At 39.3% G+C, this 21,645-nt stretch overlaps 1 protein-coding gene across 1 annotated transcript in view; it reads left to right on the top strand.

Annotated features, from left to right (window-relative positions):
- The first annotated feature begins 449 nt into the window (after positions 1 to 449).
- Positions 450 to 21,645, top strand: part of rxfp2l (relaxin family peptide receptor 2, like) — a 90,524-nt gene continuing 69,328 nt past the window's right edge. Inside the window, exon 1 of the mRNA XM_048544049.2 lies at positions 450 to 560. Coding sequence (XP_048400006.2) covers positions 515 to 560 — 46 coding nt within the window. The 5' untranslated portion in view covers positions 450 to 514. The remainder of the gene's footprint in view (positions 561 to 21,645) is intronic.

Below are 21,645 nucleotides of genomic sequence, written 5' to 3'. Positions count from 1 at the left end.
AAGAAAAGGCGTTTTCTTCTTGATTCTTTGGGAACATAGCATTTCTGGGTTAAATTGTTTAGTGTTAGTTTTTTGAAAGTATGTGATGGCGCTTAGCATTCGACCTGCGTAGTGCAGAAGATGCAGTAGATAACATTGTGGAGCTGGAGAAGCACATCCGGCCAGGCAGCATCAGAGGAGCAGGAAAGTTGACGTTCCGTGTCGGGACCCTTCTACAGAAATAGCCATACTATCTCCAAGATGCAGCAGAGCTTTCTTTGGGGATTACTGTGTAATACTCAGCCCAGTGGAGATTTGCCATCTCTCACCCTCATATGCTTTGTGAGCTCTGAGCTGGTTAAGAACTGCAGCTGGGTGTGAAGGTGGAGTTGAGCTGGCAGTGGGTTGGCGACAAGTAACATAACTGGGAAAGGGGCGGGGACCAGGGAGTCTCTGATCCAGCAGATTCCCACACTGCAGCAGGAGTCGGAGGCAGACGGGCAGCTCCAGTCCTGGGAAGATCGGAGTCTGCAGCATGGCACCTGCGTTCCTGCCACTGACTGTTCTCGCCACCATCGCTGGTGAGTCTCCCTCCTTTGTCGGCTGCACTTTTTACACTTCTCTCAATTTTTAACCATTGCAATTCCAAATGAGATTCTGCTTTTCATTTAAGGAATTTACAGCACGGGTTGAAGATGTGGAGAGTTACATGCGCGTATTGTATCGCACTATTCTAACCAACTTAACCTCTATTTGGAAATTATTTCTGTCTTGTTTTAATTTAATTGCTTCCATGTGTAATGGCACCGGAGATGTTTTTAGTTCAGGGCTGATGTGGAAAAAGGATTTTCAAATGCATGCATTCTCTGAGTGGGAAGGAACGTGACTCGACTGGGATGAATTGTTCCCGGCTTTAGATCGCGATGCGTTCGAACTTTTAAAACTATAAAATAACTGTAAATAGATTTGACGGTGCCCTGAAGTTGCACCGAATTAACCAGAGTATAGTTTATTGTTAATGGTTAATTGAATGAACGCTTTTGCTTTTCCCCTTTCAACGCTGCATTTATTTATTTAGGAATTAGCCGGGTGTCCTGACAGCTTTACCCGGTCTGAGCTGTCTTCGAAATCTGCTGATTAAATATTCAACCTGTAAAGAATATTCCCCCCAACTGCAGCTTCCCACGATTTCTGCAATTCTGCAACGGATTGAACAAGGGGACACGTGTAAGAAGTACATGTGTGAGCTGTTTGCTCGATCCCAGGGCATCTCACTCAATTAAAACGTTACTGGAGCTTGATGGAAGGGAGGTCCTAAATCACAGAACCATAAAATTCCTATAGTGTGGAAGTGGGCCATTCGGCTCATCGAGTCCACACCGACTCTCTGAAAAGCATCCGCCCGCCCCCCCTCCCCCCCCACCACTGCATCCCTGTAGCCCTGCATTTCCCATGGTTAATCCACCTAGCCTGCACATTCCTGGGCACTGTGGCCTGGCCAGTCCACCTAATCTGCGCATCTTCGACTGTGGGAGCTCAGAGCTTGAGTGAGCGAACTCTCAGGCGGAGCTCCAAGGTGGAGAGCCCTCTTACATTAAATAAATGTGGTCCAGGATTCTTAACATGGGCCACCGAGGCGCAATTTCTTTATAATGCACTAGATTAGATTAGATTAGATTCCGTACAGTGTGGAAACAGGCCCTTTGGCCCAACGAGTTCACACCGCCCCTTGAAGAATCCCACCCAGACCCATCCCCCTGTAACCCATTCACCCCTGAGCACTACGGGTAATTTAGCATGGCCAATCCACCTAGCATGCACATCTTTAGAATGGGATCCTTCCTTAGATATCCGTCTTGAGGGTTATCACAGGTCTTGCAAACAGGAACCTTGCACCATGCAATCAGGTCAGAGATTTCAAGTGACAGACTGGCCTTTGGTGTGTGTCTATCTGAAGACGATAGCGAAGTCGTGCCCTCACGGCGTCCAGTCCTGGGAGTAATCTTCACTGAAAATGAATCGACAGAGGGTTATAACGATCTATTCTGTTGACAAGCTTTGAAAACTGGCAAATCATGGGATTAGAAAACGCGAACTTTTTTTATCTGTAGACCCAACACGCAAATATACTCGAAAGTTGAAAATATTTCCTTCAATCTAGACTCTCGCTCTAGAAATAAAACGGGAATTTTCGAACATAAAAGGTTCGAGAAGTTTTGCTTTAAATTTGGAATGCTTTTAGGATCTTCCTGGTTTTTTGTCAAGAAATACCACCTCGGAAAGGTTTCATGTCACTTGTGCGTAAAAGAAAGCGGTTCTTCAACCCCTGCACCGCTCACCCAAAACGCAATGTACACATTCCCACCTTCCTTTTTAATGCATATGTTTAGTTCTCGGCATAGTTCTCTAGTTTACAGGTATGAGAAGTGAACTACCGACAGACACATCGCCACATGATTTAAGCTATAGGCACCACAACAAATGGCCGAGATAGCAGGGTGTAGAGCTGGATGAACCCACCCAAATCCGCGGGACAACAAATGGCCGAGCTATTTTCACCAAGTACCGGTCACTGTTACAAAGAGCCTTGTCAATCTAAGTGTAGTCTGTTTTTTTTAAAAAACATATTTCCAACAACACAGCCCATTTTACTTCAGTCAAGGTCTTAATCTATGTAATGGGAGCAGCACTTGACAAAATGGGAATCGCTGGTCTATCAACCAGCTTTCAAATATTCACATAAATCTCAACGATCACAATGGACATAACGAGGTTTTGTCCCTTCACTCAGACAGTTCCTTTTAACTTTGGAACACATTGATTTTTGTTCAGGAAAAATTCAACTGTATCCTGCCAAAGAGCCCAACTCTTGAAAATGTTGCTCTTGGAATATTGCTATTTTAAGAATTTTACTTCACTGATAGATAATGTCATTCTGTAGCCCCCTCTCAAAACTTTAATACATTAAAACATATAACATTGAATAAATAGTTCATTATTTTTCTTTAACTTCCAGTGGCTATCCCAGGATTGCTATTTCAGATATTGATAGGCTGAACCTACTGCGTGTTATCCATATTAGCAGTTTCCAAATTTCTCTTTCCCAAGTTCATTCACTGACATGATCCTAACAAGTAGAAGTGGGCACTGATGTCTATTTGAAGGGATCACAAGAATGTTATCATATACCATTTGTTTGAGAGGAGACTTGAAAATGAATTAAAGAATTAAGACATTGGTTTGCTGTGGAATTTCACCCATTGGGAGTAGAAAGAAGAAGATGAGATTCATTGAGATTCTGTGTAACAGATAAAGAGAAGGGTTTAATCCCATTTCAAATTTACATAATGGGAGCAAAACAAAATTAGTTTGATCCTTCAAATTTCATACATTGGAAGGCATGAAATAAAAGGTATGTTTCATGTGGAGGGATTTGATTATTTTGTTAAAATAAAGTTAGCAAGCAGGCACAGAAATGCAAAATGTGTATGAGAGATTGTCGGAACTGCTGATGCTGGAGAATCTGAAATAACAAGGTGTAGAGCTGGATGAACAAAGCAGGCCAGACAGTATCAGAGGAGCAGGAAGGCTGACGTTTCAGGTCTGGACCCTTCTTCACAAAAAGGTGTGTTAGCCTTGATTTCAAGTGAATTGAGCTGTGCAAGGTGTAGGGGAGTTCACGCCTGGAATACTGTTTACAATTTTAGTACCCTTATCGAAGGCAAGATATTGCTTTGAAAAATTCTGCATGATTGATTCTTGGGTTAAAAGGCTGCCCGAATGAACAGAATTTAGACAGAATGATTTTGTAGTCTCTGGAGTTTGGAAGAATGAGACATGACCAGGTGTAGGTGTTTCATAAAGGGTTTGACAGGGCAGATACTAAGAGGCTGTCTGTAGGATAATGAGTCAACTATTTGTGACAGGGATGTGGAGACATGTTTTCAGTCTTTGGATGATGAATCTTTGGCAGTTTGCATCACACAAGACTGTGACTGTTCAGTTGTTCAGTATATTCAAGATAAACTCACAGGTTCTTGAGCACCAAGTAAAGCAGAAGTTATGATGATAGTGTACTAAAATGAAATTGCTGGAGAAGTTTAACCATTTTCTCAGTGAATAACAGAACAGGTTCAAAAGGCTAAATACCCTTTTCCAATTCCCAGTTCATATGTTGTTATTCAATTAGAATACATTTTCTCATTCCTATATGATGAGTGACTCCAAACGGTTTTGCTCTTTTGGGATTTTTTTACAGTAAAAGCTAGTGAAATTTATTTTTTGATTGAAGTCAACATGGACTATTTGGACTGATGGGTCTGTTTCCACGCTGTCTGACACTGTATGACTATGTGACTCTAGAACTAAACGATATAGTATCTGAATGAATGGGAGGAAAATTATCTATTGGAACCTAGACAAAGAAAATGCTTTGTTTCAGTGAAATTCTGAGCATTTGGCTTAAATGAGCAAACTTTTTCTTCCATTACTGTTACCTTCTTCATTATATTGTCAATAGTTTGATGATGTATTCTGTATAGGTGTAGTATATGAAACACAGGACTCACATTAAATTCCATAAGTTTTGCATTGACAAATTGAATAGCTTTTTTTAACTAAATAGTAACACCAGTAATAATTGACAAAGTGGTATCTGTAATATATATAACTAATGAGGTTTTAGGGCATGATTTAAGATTTTGATCAAAATAATTATTTGCATGAGATATCACATGACTCCACTAATGTAACTTAACATGACAACAACAAAACTAACGTATGTTTCCATAGCAGCAATAGTTTGTAAAAACATCTTTGTATGCTCTGCAGAAAAATGTGCCAGGATATGCCGTATCCTTTAATGCATATGAATGTAGTATATGGATACTGAACAGTAGTGAGACAGAATTAAAGAGATATAGTAAAGGCAAAGTTTTGAGGAAATTTGCCAAATGGGCAGACATCTGGCAAATGAATTTCAATGCAGAGAAATTTAAGATAATGCATTTTTGTAGAAGAAACACAGAGAGAAAATACAAGCTCAATGGTACAACTTTGAGGGGGAAACAGAAGCAGAGGGATGTCACGCTTCACATGCATAATTTTCTGAAGGTTGACGGGCAGCTTGAAACAGTTGTTAAGAAGGCTTATAGGATCTTTGGGCTTTTAAATTAAGGTGTAGACTATAAAAGCAAGAAAGTGATGCCACACCTCTACAAGTCATTGGTCAGACCATTTTTGGAGTATTGTGTTCAGTTCTGGGCACCTTATTTGAGGACGGATGTTAAAGCCCTGGTAAAAGTGCCAAGGGGATTTACGAGAACGATACCAGGAATGAGGGATTTTAGATATAAGGACAGATTAGAGAAATTGGGCTTATTTTCCTTGGAGCTGAGAAGATTAAGACATGACCTTGTGAGGTGTTCAATATTATGAACTATTTTGATAGGGTAAAGAAGGATATTCAGTTTCTATTAGTTGGTGTATCAGTAACTAGTGCATCACTATTTCAAAATTGTCAGCAAAACAGTTAGGAGTGAGACAGGAGAAACTCCCTTACTCAGAGAGTTTTTAGGATTTGAAATACACTGCCTGGAAGAGTGGTGGAGGTGGATTCCATCAGAGGTTTCAAAACAGAGCTGAATATATATTTGAAAGTGAAGGAATTAGAGGGCTGAAGAGTCGTACTAGCTGAGTAGCTATTGTGGGAGCTGGTACACATATGATGGGTTGAATGGCCTCCTTCTATATTATAAAATTCTATGATTCTCTGAAAATTTTGATGATTGGGAGATCATTTGCAAAAATGAATGGTGGGATTGGTGAAAATACCAAACCATGGCTGAGATAGTTGAAGGTTATACCACCAGTTGGGAGGGGAAGATGTGCCATTGTCTGGGAAAGAAAATATGAGGGGCATGTGCTAGGATAAAGGATTGGAGGAGTTTGGGGAGGGAAGATAGGGTGAAATAAGAGCAAAGATTGACGTATAAACGAGAATTAAGTTTGCGGAAAAGGCAAGAAAGGTTGTTGGTCAAGGAATGACATGTGAAGAGGGTTTAAAGCAGGAAATGATGCAAAACATTTAGTTTTGAGTGAATTGAATTGCCAGTGTTAAGAATGTTGGAAAATTTTAACTTGGGATTTATGAAGGTTTATATCATGAGTCGGCAAGGGGATGATTTAAGGTGAATTTTGCAAAGAATGAAGTGGGTGGTTTTGACAATGAAAGAGGCCTTCAAATTCAATTCCAGCATAAGCTTTGTACATTTCAAATTCAGCTTATTTTAACAACAGGGAAAGGAACTGAATTGAGAGCAAGTCTTCACTTTGACTGAACAGATTGCTTTAGTCTTGCAAAGTTGAAGTTGAATGAAGTTACGGATTATTAGTAGCATAATACCATACAATCAGATAGAAAAAGATGGCCATATAATTGAAAATTGTGGTATTGAAGATGTCAATACAAACGTAAAAGCTGATTTCCATTTTCTCAGATGTCATATAGCAGCACACAGATTGGAATCAACATGGGTCTAAAGATGGGCTCCGGCACCTCTGAAATAATTTTGAAGATTTGGAAATAACAGCTAATGGAACATATTTGCAAGCTGTATTAAGATGTGGTGCAATTATAAAATAATACTATGATGTTTAAAAGCCTAATTGATAGTTGCAGCTACACTTGTTTCAACCCAGCATAATGCTTCATAATAACTAAGGAGCTTCAAATAATACATTGCATCTAAGCCTATATATCCTGTGTCTTATAGGAAGAAACTCATAGATTTTACAAAAAAAATCACCAATGTGTAGTTATAATATTATACATTGTGTAAAAAGAATCTATTTTTAAAGTAGATATAATGAGTCTTCCAAAATGGACCCCAGGATCCAAATGATTTATCTTGTGAATTTAGTTGCAAACAAGAAGAAACAATCAGGTTGTGTTGTCTTCAGAGGCAGTCACAGAAATGTGTTAAATATTTCAAGGATTTTAGGAATGTCCATTGAAAAGATGAGAAATCTCAAAAGCTCCTGTAGTGTGGGAGAGAAGAAAGACATCACAAGGAATTCCAGTTTAAAAGTTGACATTGCTTTGTGGAATCATACTTAATCAAAATTACCATTTTTAGCTCTGTGAACACATACATTAAGAGCAGGAGTAGGCCATTCTACCTCCACTGCTTACTCTGTCATTCAATAAAATCATGGTTGATCTGATTGTAGCACATTCCACATTCCTGCCTAACCTGATAATCTTTGACTCCCTTGTTAGTCAAGAATCTTTCTTCCTCAGCCTTCAGAATATTTAATGTCTGTACTTCTTTCTGGGAAAGAGAGTTCCAAAGACTCATGACCCTCAGAAAGAGAAAAAAAAATCCTTAGCTGCTTTAATTGGAAGACTCCTTGTTTTTATATCTGTGTTCGCTCACTTTCATTCTCCCATGAGGGAAAACATTCCTTCAGCAGCCACTCTGTCATATCTTATCAAGATTGTCAATAAAATCACTTCCCACTTTCCTAAACTCAAGCAGATACAGACTGTGTCAAGTTTTCCTCATTAAATAATCCCTCCATCGCAGACGTCAGTCATGTGCACTTTCTCTGAACTGTTTCTGAAGCTTTTATGTTCTTTATTAAATAAGGAGACAACCACTGTAGAAATTTGTAAATGGTACTCCAAATGTGGTCTCACCACGCATGGGACAATTGCAACAAAATGCCCCTACTTTTACGTTTCATCATCCTTGCAATAAAAAAGCAACATTTCTATTTGCTTTCATAATTGATTGCTGTGTCTGCTTGATAACTGTGATTTCTATACCACAAAACACATATCCCTCTGAATATAAAAGTTCTGCAATCTCACTCAATTTGAAAAATATGCTATTTTTCTGTTCTTGCTGCCAAAGAGGACAGATTCAGACCCACCAAATTTTTGCCCAGTCACTTAATCTGTCTGTACCCCTTGCAGACTCCGTATGACCCCTTCACAATTTATTTTGCTACCTTACTTTGCATCATCAGAAAATATAGCTACCATACATTTGGTTCATTCATCTAAGCTGTTAATATAAATTTTCAATAGTTGAGATCCCAATACTGATCCCTCTAACACTCCATTCACAATATCTTGCTAACCCAAAATAGACCCATTTATGCTATTTCACTGCTTCCCGTAAGCTTATCAATCTGTTGTCCCTACTAATATGTTATCCCTACACCGTGATCTCTTATTTTAATTAGTATACTTTGATGTGATGCTGAATGAACTCGCTCTGAAAATTGAATTGCAGCAAATCCACAGTTTTACTTTATTCACATTGCCCTCTTCCTCTTCAAAGAACTCCAGTAGGTTGAGTAAAATAGGATTTTCCTTATACAAAACCATGTTGACTCTGCCTGATTGCATCAAGATTTTCTAAGTCCCCAGTTATATCCTCCTTAATATTGGATTACAGCATTTTCTCGATAACAGATGTCAGGTCAATTGGCTTGTAGCTTCCTACTTTCTGTCTCCCATGCGTCTTGAATAGTGTGGTCACATTTTGAAAAGAATCATTTGAACACCCTGCAGGATTCATCATGAAACATTGACTGCTTCTCAACAGGAGACAGAGGAAGGTAACTAAGACTGCTGTGATCAATCAGGCTCCAAGAGTGACAACCTGCAGTACAGTAAAGAGCAAAACAAAGGAGCTTTTTCAATCACTTCCATTACTTGTTTTACTCAGTCCCATTGGAACATTGATCTCCAACTATTCAACAACAGAAGCCATTGCAGCTGCTGAATTAGATATCAGCTTTCAACCTCTTCACTTTGAAAAGTGAATCTTCCAGCAAGCTAGACTTGCAACAATATTAGAGACTTATATCACTTCCATCTTCAAGTGCAACTTTAATTCCTATTACTTTAAATCATTGCTGCTGTATTTTCTGACTTGTTAACCTTTCATCAGCAGTTATAGAATAAATTAACCTTTATCTTATTTAAAGCTTAAAGCTGTTTAAAAATAAATTCAAACACTTGAAAACAATAAAGGGGGCTTCATAGGAGCTCATATAGATTCTTAGTTCAGAGACCACTCTGAGGAAATGCCCAGTGTGTGGTTGTGGCAATAACAACATCATTTGTTGTAAATTTTATACAGCACCCATTGAAAACAGAGGTGAGCATGTCTAAAAGTTTCTTAACTTCTGTTTACCATACAAAGTGCATAACGTTTTAAGGAATACAGATGAATGTAATGTTCATTTTGTTCATCAACCCTCTACTTCTTTTATTCATGCAGCGGGTTTGGGCTTTGCTGGCTGGGCTAGCATTTATTGCCCATCCCTCCTTGCCTTTGGGAAATGGCAATGAACTGTTTTCTTGAACCACTGCACTCCATATAAGTGCTGGTATATCAGCAATGCTGTTCTGGAGAGAGTTTCAGGATTTTGAATTGCTTCAGAGCCCACCAATGATGTAATTTTAAAGGAGGTGAAGGTGACATGACAGGTTAACAAAGCATTTAATAAAGCATTTGGAATCCTGCACTTTCTAAGTAGATACCGAGAGTACAAAAGCCAAGAAGTTTTGTTAGACCTATATAAATCATTTATTCGACTCCAGTGTTGTGATGAATTTTGGACATACTTTAGGAATGATGTTAATGCTTTGGAAAAGGTAGATTCACTAGATCGGTTCCAAGGATGCAAGATTACAGTTGCATGGATAGATTGGAAAAATTGGGGTTGCTCTCATTAAAGCAGGGAAGGCTAAAAGGAGACTTTACATGGGTGCTGTAAAATCATGAAAGGTTCAGATAGAGTAAATAAAGAAAACTGTTTCCAATTTCTGTTGCATTGATAACCGGGGGCACAGATTTTAGGTTTTTACCTAATATGTGGCTAAAGTTTGGAATGCCCTGATGATGGGGTTTGATGAGGTTTAATATTAGCCTGAAAAGTGAAGTGGAGTGGGACTAGTTGGTGTGCTCAGTGGATAGCACTCTCATCTCTGTGTCATAAAGATCTTAGTTCAAGTCTCACTCCAGGGTCCAAAGAGAAAGCTCAAGACTTATGCTCCAGCATAGTAGTGAGGAAGTACTGCACTGTTGGAGGTCCTGTCTTTTGGATGAGATGTTGAACTAAAGTCCAATCTTTCTGAACATATGGTTGAGAAAGATATTATGGCACTATTTCGAAAAGAACCAGGACATTATCTCTGGTGTTGGGGGCCCCTCAATCAATAATGAGAAAACAAAATCATTCTGTCAATATCAATTTGTTGTTTGTGAAAGTGTATTGTGCCTAAGTTATGTGCTGCGTTAATTACATTACAATAGTGACCATGGTATGAAAGAAAGCAAACTGCTCTAAAGAACTTTCGGGATATCTTTTGATCATGCAGAAACACTGCCTAAATGCAAATATTTCTTTTCACTGGACTGTTGCTTGAAAAATTGGGCATTGACTTGATGGGCTGAATATTAGAAACATAGGAACAGCTTGGGGCCATCCAGCCCCTTGAACCTGTTCCACCATTCAATATGACAGTGGATGATCTGTAGCCTAACTTCATATACCTGCCTGTGGCTCATATCCCTTAATACCTTTGCTTAACCCTTGTACAGCAAAACATCTGTGATCCAGAACAAGCCACACCCCTTGCCTGGGTTTGCGGTATTGCTTCAATAACAGCTTTTACCAAACACGATTAAACTTTTTCAACCTTTGGGACAGAAGTAGTGAAGTAAGGACAATTAATAGTTTCCTTAAATGCCTGAAGAAACTATAATTGCTTTTAAAATTGTTTCAAAAGGGCTTCTTTGCGCTTGCATCAATATTCCAGACAGCAGAATTAATTTTCTTGCATAATAGTCTGTGTGGAACCATGTCACCTGGCAATTCTTAACCTGGAAGCTATACCAACAGGAAGGACAATAACTTACATCGAAAATTTGTGGCCAGACTCAGCTGTGCTCTGAAGAACAAGGGAAAGTTGTGACAGAAAAGAAACCAAAGAAGGCACACATGCAAAGAATGTGTTACGTGGGTAAACAGTTCAAAAACGTGAAGGCAGTGTTACAGTATGGATCAGGAATTGGACAATATTACTGCTGCTGTTTTAGTTTTTCCAAATTTGATCAGACCAACATACAGGGTTTATTAAAGGTGTAAGATAAACAAGCCTGGAATCTATGCAACCAAGGTTGCCAAGAATCCACCTAAAGAGGTTCTAAAGAAGTCTTGTTCAGGTGATAACTATCTCTAGGTATTTTGATGGAGTATGCTACTGGTGAATGTGATTTGGGCTGAATTGATCAAGTGGGAAATTTGAGCGAGAGATTCTATATTGCTCAGATCAAGTTAGCGTAGTTTGTAATTGCTGTGGAGTGTTGGCATCTCATCCACCACCTTAAACTTCATTACATCTTAAACGGAAAGAATAACTTATTCTTTAAGGACTCATCTTAAGATTTTGTTTGGGACTATTTTTGATTTCTTGACACTACTTTTGGTCTTGGGGAGTACTTTTTCATTCTCACTAATCTATTTATGTGGTACTGTCCTGTAGTAACAAACCTTAAGTCTTTCTGTTAACATATGAGGAATGTGGAATCACACAAATGCATAATCAGAATAATTCATAAATATCCGCAATAATTATCTATTCTCATTAAACTCAAAGCCATAACAGGCAGCATTTATTCCTGGACAACACAGTATTTAAATTGTTAAAAGACAACTGGTTTAAGTTAACAAAAGTTTTTTTATCAAAATAACTAACATACACTTTTGCATATGAGGAACTGTCCCCCCACACACAACTTTGACAAATCAGCTAATGTATTTCCATTGCATATGTTCAAAGCTATAACATTTTGACTAGGCATTTAATACCTTATTTACTCCATCTCAAATCTCAGATTTAATTTTAACAATTAACATTGTTCATTACAGTAGGATCCATGATATGTTTCCTTATATCATATCTCCTGAACCTATGCGGGCTTAGACTAGAGATTCCACATTCAATTGCAAATATTTGATTACCTCAACGATTTAAAGTTTTGTTGGCTCCCAGTTAGATCAGTATTCCTTTGTTGACGGATTTAAAACTTTTCTGTATTTACTTTTGAAACATCTCTCCCTCGTGTTGCAACCAACCTCACTTAACACCCCTCATGCGACTTCCTTCTCCATCCTAGCACTTCATGCAGCCTCCTTCTACCCAACACCATTCTTGTAACCTCTTCCTTGCCATACCATCTTGAAGTATCCTCTGCTCCCTTATACTTTCTGCAGCCTCGTCTTCTTCCCACAACCAGCTTGTTTCTCCCTCCCCAAACCTGCCTGCAGATGTCTCTTCATGCCTTCCCCTGCCCTCCCTTGGCAATTTTCCTTGACAAAAAAAAACCCAGCCCTGGCAAAAGTGGCTCTGTGTGCCCCAACACCCAGCTTCTGGACTCACCAGTTTGATCAACATCTTGGCCCGACAACACCTGGCTCTCAGGCCGTCAGCCCAGCACTCCACTCTCAGCACTCCTGGGACTCAGTTCTCATCCTGTGACCCATGATAAAAGAATCTCCCTCAACACCAGTACTGACTTTCTTAACTGTTCACTGATCCTCCAGTTGTTTCTCTCCCACATTTGCTGAGCCTCCCAGCTGTTCACCATTTCCTTCTATTCTAATTATGGTAGTGATTTTCTCTGATTAGATGCCCCTCTGGGTAGATTATCTGAGGAAATTTGGAGACAATTGGATGCAGATTCATGTATTTTGCACATTGCCCCATCTGCCTTGGTAACAATCTGTACCATCTACAGACTTCTCTGCAATAACCCATCAAGCCTCTCTCAACAACACCTTGAAAACCCATGATCTTTCTGAACAATGAATATGGGAATAAGAGTCTATAGGTGTGAGGTTGGAAAAGCACAGCAGGTCAGATAGCATCAGAGAAGCATGAAAGTCAATGTTTCATTTTCAACACGAAACATTGACTTTCCTGCTCCTCTGATGCTGTCAGATCTGCTGTGCTTTTCCAGTCTCACACCTATAGACTCTGTCTTCCAGCATCTGCAGTCCTTAATGTCTCCAAAGCAATGGGAATAATGACCATCAGTTTCCCTCCAAATCACATGTCTTTGTGACTTGGAAATGTATCACAAATTCTTTAAGGTCACTTGGTCAAAATCTTGGAATTTCTGCCCTTACAGGAGCATGAGCTTATCTACACTACATGGACTACTGCAACAGTTCAAAGATGTAAAAGGTGTTTGAATGCAGTTGAAGTTTGGCTATTATCATTCGTGCTTTCAATTTCCTTGACTGGTACCAACACAGCACTGAGTCAGAAACAACATTGACCATGCAAAGTAGAGGCATGTTTTAAGTGGTAACAGTGTAATTTGCATCTGCACCGCCCTTGTGGCATCTGAAGATGAGGTTACCAATATAGAACAATTTTGTACCTTGAGTTAGTGCATTTGATTAAAGCTGCTAAATTAAGGAAACTTCTGAAGAAGAGAATAAATCTCTACTTGGAGAGACAAGATTTGATCAAAGATAGTCAGCATGGCTTTGTCAGAGGGAGATCATGCCTAAAATCTTTGATTGAATGTAGATGAGGGTTCTGCAGCTGTTGTAGTTTATTTGGTATTCAGTAAAGCCTTTGACAAGGTCCCACTGGAACACTGATAAAGAAGGTAAAAAAAACGTGGGATCCAGAGTAACTTGGCAAATTGGACCTAACATTGGCTTAGTGGCAGGAGACTGAGGCTGATGGTAAAGGGTTGTTTGTGTGACCGGATGACAGTATCCGGTGACGTATCACAGGGGTCAGTACCAGTCCCTTATTGTTAATGATATAGCAGATAATGTGGGGGTAAGGGGTGGAGGTGATAAGTAACTTTGCAGAATACCCAAAACTTGGCTGCAACACGATAGCAAGGAAGAAGGCCTTTGGCTACAGGAGGATACAGACGGATTGGTCAGATGGGCAGACCAAAGACAGATGGAATTCAACCCTGAAAAGTGTGAAGTACTTCTTCCACTTTGAAAGAAGTAATGAGACAAGGAAGTATTCAATGAATGACAGGATACTAGGAAGCTCAGAGGAAGAGAGGTGCTTGTCCACAGATTCCTGAAGGCAGCAGGACAGGTTAACGGGGTAATTAACAAGGGAAATGGGATATTTGCCTTTTTCAGATGGTATACATTATAAGAGCAAGGAAGTTATGGTGGAGCTATTCAGAACTTTGGTGAGGCCACAGTCCGAATACTGTGTGCAGTTCTGGTAAGCTCACTATAGGAAGGAAGTGACTGAATGGAGTGGGTAAAAAGGAGATTCACCAAGATGTTGCCTGGAGCATTTTAGCTATGAAACGAGGCTGGATAAGCTCAGGGCATTTGCTTTAGAGCAGAGAAGGCAGAGGGGGTATTGATTGAGGAATATGAGATTATGAGAGTCATGGACAGGGTGGCTAGAAAGCAGCTGTTCCCCATAATTGAAGGGATAGTAACCAGGGATATAATGTTAAAGTGAAAGGCAGGAGGTTTGGAGGGGATTAGAGGAAAGATTTTTCACCCTGAGTGTGATCTGTCTGGGAGAGTAGTTGAGGAGATAAACATCACAACCTTTAAAATCTACTTCTTGAACAAGCACTTGAAATGTTCTAACATTCAAAACTATGGGCTAAGTGCTGGAAAGTGGGACTAGTGTAGATTTAGATATAATGGGAACTGCAGATGCTGGAGAATCTGAGATAACAAAGAGTGGAGATGGATGAACACAGCAGGCCAAGCAGCATCTTAGGAGCACAAAAGCTTGATGCTGCTTGGCCTGCTGTGTTCATCCAGCTCCACACTTTGATATCTGGTGCAGATTTAGAGTAGTTTTATCAGTGCAGTTTCAAAGGGCCAAAGGATCTGTCTGTACTGAATGTCTCTATGAATCTATGACTCAAGGATTCTGTCCAAACAAGTGCAGTCAGTGCTGTTTCTAACCAGCATTTGAACACATGTTTATAGACAGAAGCATAGTGCGTTAGCTAACAGGATTACCCTGGGCTTCTTCCTTTTGAGCCAAATCACTTAACATAACAAACTTTTTTTAACTGTTTGATGGTTATCCTGTACTTTGGAAGAACAAAATGCACAGAAACACGTCAGACTTCTTAATTTTGACATGTTTAAGCCAATAAGATGAAGTATGATATCACACATTTGAAACAAAAGTTTGTTACCATTCGCTTCACATCAGTAAGCAGTAGATTGAAAAATTTCCATTTTCAAACATGCTGTTATTGTGTCAACAAAACAATAAAGTGAATTGTTGGTGGGACCTAGACAATGTGTCTACATTGAATATATGCTGCTTTCCATACATATTTCTTTCTTATTCTAGATTCATTTAAATTTCTATATAAATAAGATTCTAAATGGGGTGGAGGAGTAAGTGGGTTAGGGTTTTTTTATCCCAACTTCAATCCTGTATCTTTGCATTGGATCATGCCTCACAACCATAAACTTTCATTCATTATTATCCCAGTACCAATCTATTCCTAACCAAGAGCTTGTCTTTTGTGAAAAGTTCGATTCATTCTAAATTCAAAGCATTTCCATAGTGTGGTATAATTTGACTTCCATTTCAATGAGTGCTGTATAACAGTGACAACAAGGTAATGCTCCTAGCTTCCAATCTACCTCCAATGTTTTACTGAACAGCATTAAGTGACCTGTAGTCATCCATACAGATTTGTGTTTTTTCTACCACAATTACCTCATTGTTTTATTCTTTGTTAATGTTCCATGTCTTTCTATATTGTGGATTCCAAAAATGGATGGAAAATGAGAAATTTATAATTCTTTATGAATGCTGACAATTAATTCCTTAGTCCTGGACCTTGAGCAATAAGTAGCTGAATTAATGGAAATGATTGTACTGTTAGAAGTAGAAATTGAGTCTGTTCTGTCTATTTACAGATATTGCATATAACTCAAGACTTAAATATTGCCTATTGCTCTTTAATTAAAGCATCCTGTCTGAAAGTTCCTTAAAACTACAACAACTTACATAAAGTCTTCATGGAGAATGGAATAAGTTAACTGAAGAAATGTTTTATTTGAATGCTCCAGCAGTAAGATCTTGTGCATACAATGATCTAGTAGCATTGACAAAAAAACTTAATTCAGTTGTAATGAAGAATCGCAAACAATAGAATGTTAGTAAACATCAGAGTGTATTGTAAAAATTACAGACTTGTTAATAAGCCAGTGCTGATTATAGGCATGGCTATTTATCAGCAGCTAAATATTGGTTGTGATGATAATCTTTTCATCCCAATGAGTACAATGTTATGACTTAGTAGAGTGGGGGTTACTTAATGTTGGTGGGACAGAAATGGCTAATGAGTGTCAATGGACAATGGGCATAGTATGCTTGAGAAATGAGGATTGCTTGAAGCCAATGCTATGATTTCCAATATTTCGCCTCACTTGCTGCCAACCAATCCAAGCCCCAAAAGCTCTAACCATGTGTGCCTTCAGCTGCCTCCTCACTAGCCTCAGGAATCTCCGTATCTGCACCAATAGTAGTATCTGTGCTATCCACTTTCATCATTTCCATGTTTGTACACTAACGATTACTGTTCTTAAGTAACAAAGAACAGTTGCAACAGTAAAAAGAAAGGCTGATTTATTGGAATTATTTGAAAGTTTGGAAAACAAGTATCTAAAATTGGAAAGTAAGTTTATTTCTGCTCCTGGGATGTATGCAACAGTAACAAGACAGTATTGATTGTCTGCCCTTAGTTGCCTACACAGGATAAAAATTCAATTGAATAGTGTAGGATGTCAGTTACAAATCAAATAAGGGTATTCGGCCCCATTCCTGAATTATTGTGGATTTTTGTTTTACATTGATAATTCTAAAGACCTTAACCCATTGTTTGCTTTGTAGTTATTTATATTGTAGCAAGATTTTTGTGAAGGTTTTCTTCGCATACAGCTCCATTTTAAGAATAGTTATCTGTTGCCTACAACTTTCTTGCTGTGCACAAGGGCTGCAGGTAACATTCATGATTACAAAGCTGTGCAGGAGCTGTTAAGAATATGAGAATTATTAAGATGAACAGTTTCTTGTGTTTTTTAACTTGATCTGAATGAGTGAAGACAGTCAGGAATCATGATCACTGTACTCAAGAAATGGTGTTAGCCTAACCTTTGATGTCCTGTTTCGTTAACTGACTGGCAATTTTTGTAATTTATCCCTCTTTCAATTTCCAGTTTTTTCAATCCAGTAAAATTTATAATCCCTTCATTTACAACCTTTTTCTCTGATTATATTTATAAATGTCAATTGAATTATAATTATTTTCTGTGTCACATATATCTGCATTTATTTGTATTCCTGCCTTTAAATCTGCTTCTTATTTATTGTGCGCTGGCACTCCTTGAGTTGAGTGATGTTTCAACCCTGCCTGCATATATCAGGATGACCAATTACACTTACACAATAGTATTTACAACTTGCGCAGCTGACAATGGTTGCATGACTTTTCCAACAGCAGGCTGTAACAGAAACATTATTGAAGAAAGTTGAATATTTTCATTAATATTAACTTACAATGACCACCTGCCACAAAGCAGGTCAGCACAACAAATACCTATGTTTATATTAGTCCATTGAACAGTAGTGTGAAGTGTGCAATGCCTTTACGACCCTAATATTCTTCTCTTTCCACCCAGCTCGCTTGTGAAACAAGAGGTTGTCTCTTCCTGGTTGTTTTGTTCCATTCTTCATGGCAGCTCCTTTAGCCATCTAGGTCTTGTGTGTAAACTTTCCATCCCTTTTAAAGCACTGTGTACGTGACCTTTTTTACTGAGTTTTTGTCATCTATCTATCCCTGGCCCTGATTGATATTGAATAGATTTGTTGTGTTGATTTATTATTGTCAAATGTACATAGGTACAGTGAAAAGTTTTGTTTTGTATGCAGTACAGGTTGACCAGACTGTGCAAGGTGCATTAGAGTAATAGAACAGAACAAAAAATATAATGTTATAGCTGCAGAGAAGGTGCTCAAAAAGCAAGATCAACATTAGATTTAAAATTTGAGAGGCCCATTCCGAAATCTAATAACAGCAGGGAAGAAGCTGTTCTTGAATCTGTCAGAACATGTGTTTAAGCTTTTGTATCCTCTGCTAAACAGAAGAGATTGTAACCTGGGTGAGAGGGGTCTTTGATTCTGTCACTGCCTTCTCGAGGCATTGGAAGTACAGATGGAGTCAATGGATGGAAGGTTGGCTTGTGTGAGGGACTGGACTATGTTCACAACTCTTTACAGCTTTGTACAATCTTGAGCAGAGTGGTTGGTATCATTTGTTGTCTGATTATGTTCCTGTGAAGTGTGCATATATGGAAGTCATTTTGGGGTTATGTTTTTTGCTTTACAGATGTCAGCAGCCATCTGGTAGATTTCCACCAGGAGAATGCTTCGCTGTGAGGCTAGCAGAGAGAGTTGCTGAATGTCCATCTTCCCACTTTGCTGCTCTAATAGTTCAGAAAGGGGAATTGTGCTTTGCCAGGGAGATGGGTGCTGACACCAGAGAATCCAGTATCCTTTTGCATGGCACCATCTGTAAAATATAAGCATCTTAACTCTGAAGCTGCACTGCAGATGTCCTGAGATTTGTCCCCGATATATTGGCAATGGGAAAATTGGTTCCCCTCTTTGAGAGTAAAGACCGGGAGGTCCTGCTGGTTGGGACTGTCCAGAGATGCAACTTCTTGTTTCCCCAAGACCAGCAGACAAGGCATGACACCAGACCATGCCAATCTGGTTTGATATGCCCCCAAATCAGTGCAGTCTCAGGTGTCTGGTTGAGTGCCTAGCACTATAGGAAGAAGGTCAATAACTTTCTCCATTCAATGAGAACAAGGGCCACTGTCCTCTCTTTGATATCTTACATTCACTCTATCTCTGCTACTGCACCCTTCTCCCACCAAGACACATACTCTACCACTCTCAAAATTGCCTGCAAGATTTTCCCTCAGTTGCTGATAGCCACCACAAGTCCCAATAGCAAGAACCGTGCATGCTCCAATCTCCCTGTGCACTGGCCTCAGGAAACCTCTACATCTGAACCAACCTGCAGTGTCTGTGCCACCCACTTTCATCTCCACCCACTTTCATCTCCCTCAATACCTGTCCATCTGTCTTTCCAGGAGGAAATCAGCCCACATTAAGCTGAATGGCTCAAGGCGGGTTGTGGGCTGCCTGATATTCAGCTCTTCATCCTTGGTGAAGATCCTGACTCTGACTCCCCCAAGTGGCTGAATGACCATCTCCAAGCATCTGAACTGATATAGGAGGCTGCCTTGACTAACTTTCCCTGGATCCGCTAGTTGCAAGTTATCTCCCTTGACCTGCCTGAGGAAAGCTGACAAGCACCAGGAGCTTTCTGGTTTTGCATCTGCCCTAAGTGACAGGCCAGTACTGCAGTACTATGAGCCTGGTATTTGCGCCTGAGAAACAAGGGAGAAATAGCAAGGTAAGGTAGGAATGCTGTGAGCATCAGGTAGGCACAGAGTGAGTAAGCGAGTGCCATGACAGCAAGCGAGGACCCCAGAGATGTAGCCTGGCCCAGTCCATGAGTTGAGTGTGTCCCTGAGCAGACAATGTCCTTGCTGCTACATTACAATGAGAGTAGCCAGTACAGTGCAAGGTGCAGCATTGAAATGCAGAAGCTCAGAGATGAGCCATGAGGGTTCTTAGAGATTGACACATGTTGGAACCAAAGTTTGTGGCAGTAGGGTACAAGTGGCCAGTGCCATGGACTGTACCCAGCGTTTTTGACCTCCAAAATGGAGGTTCTTAAACTGAAGTCATCAGGCACCCACGCCTATTTCTATGTTGCAAATTCACAGAGTCTAGTTTGGTCACTGCAGGTGATATGATAGGAAGCCCCACATTAATGAGGTGAGAACTGAAATTAATAAGGTCATTAATCACCAGAAATCCACTTTAGTAACAACTCACCACAGCCTAACGAGAATCTTACCTTAAAAGTTGCAGCCTTATGTTGAAAGTTCCTTATGTTGAAATAGGCCTTTCTGGACTTCTTATTTGATTGGACCACGTTTTGCACTTAACCTGGGTAGTTCAGTCCCCTATAAGTTTCCACCTCTGGTTTGTGTGGACCAGCATGATATGACCTTATCTAGTCACTCATAATGCCAGAAAGACACATGGAAACTAAAGATGTACAGGCACTTTTATAACCTTACTTTTAGGATTAAAATATTCTTTTCTTCTTTTCAGTGAGCAGTGAACTGACAACCTCCCACTGGATTGCCAGTTTTTCTCGAGCACAGATTATCTCTTCCACAATGCCATCAACGATATGCACAGAAGGTGCTGGAATGAATAGAGTTGAGTGATAATCCATTCCCTCTGATGCTAACTGATTTTTCTGAGTTGAAGGGGTTTTCAATCTGATGGGTGGCAGTGGTGTCCTGTCACTGTCCAGTTTATTCCAAAGTACAGTAGAAATGGTTATACATCCATGTTCACAAATAATACTTGTGCCAAGCTTTAAGGCTGAAACAAGAGCTCTGATTTTGTGAATCTCCTAGTGCAATGGGAACAGCAATTATGAGACACCATGCCAACCCTGTAGATTTCTCTTTCTCTCTGGCATTTAGCATTGTATAAGTTCAGTCAAATACATTTCTCCTTCACCAACTTTTGACTGATGATTATAAATCAAAAGATGGAAATATACAAAGGGTTTAAATTTTAATTAATGCACCATGCAATGCAACTAAAAGTAAAAAGGGCCATGAAGATGATTTTGTTACAGCTTCTGCTGTTATCCCACTGCCATTTTAACATTTCAGCCATGTCCAATGATTAAAACACTGATGATAATAAATCAGAATTTCTATACATGATGGTATAATTTAGCAATAACAGAAACTCAATAGAATGTCTAGCAGATTAATGTCATAGCAACATGACTCCGTTAGTTTGAAAAGGAAAAGCATTAAAAATACCAATTAATTCTCTTGTTCGACTTTTAGGTGATAAGTTTCTTATGATAATTTAATTACATTGCAGGAACAAGTAATGAAAGACAATGTAATAATCTGAGTTCACACCTTTGCTGGTGCTACAAAATTACCACAAGTTACTAACTACAATTGTGTTGTAAGAAGCAGAAAGTCACAGGGTTTGAGCTTGTATGCTACTTAGTGCAGCTATTAGAGTTCAATTTATTGGAATAAAAAAACTATGCTGGAGTTGGATGAAGTCATCGTATAAAATTACTTTCATTGTTCTGGACACCTGCACTCTCCTTGCTTCTCAGGATACAGGTTTCACTTTCTGACTTAATGTGACTATGATGTGTGGCCAATGGCAAAACTTACCCATACATTTTATTTTTAGAACACAACTAAACCAGTTTTGTTGGGTGTATTGGGTCACGCTGACCATTCACTTTGCACCAGAGGTCTGTGCTGTCCTGCCTATACTTCCATTGTTTCTAATTGGACCAAACATGTTATAAAGAGTATGGCCTGATTTTAGTTTGGCAGCGTTTGTATATTTTGAACATAATGTGGAACGGTGGTATTTTAACTTTGAGAGACTCTCACAGTAAGGAT

Source organism: Stegostoma tigrinum, chromosome 15 (genome assembly GCF_030684315.1).
Source record: "Stegostoma tigrinum isolate sSteTig4 chromosome 15, sSteTig4.hap1, whole genome shotgun sequence".
Lineage (NCBI taxonomy): Eukaryota > Metazoa > Chordata > Chondrichthyes > Orectolobiformes > Stegostomatidae > Stegostoma > Stegostoma tigrinum.
The sequence above is the reverse complement of the archived record's forward strand: the minus strand, read 5'-3'. Positions and strand labels throughout refer to the sequence as shown.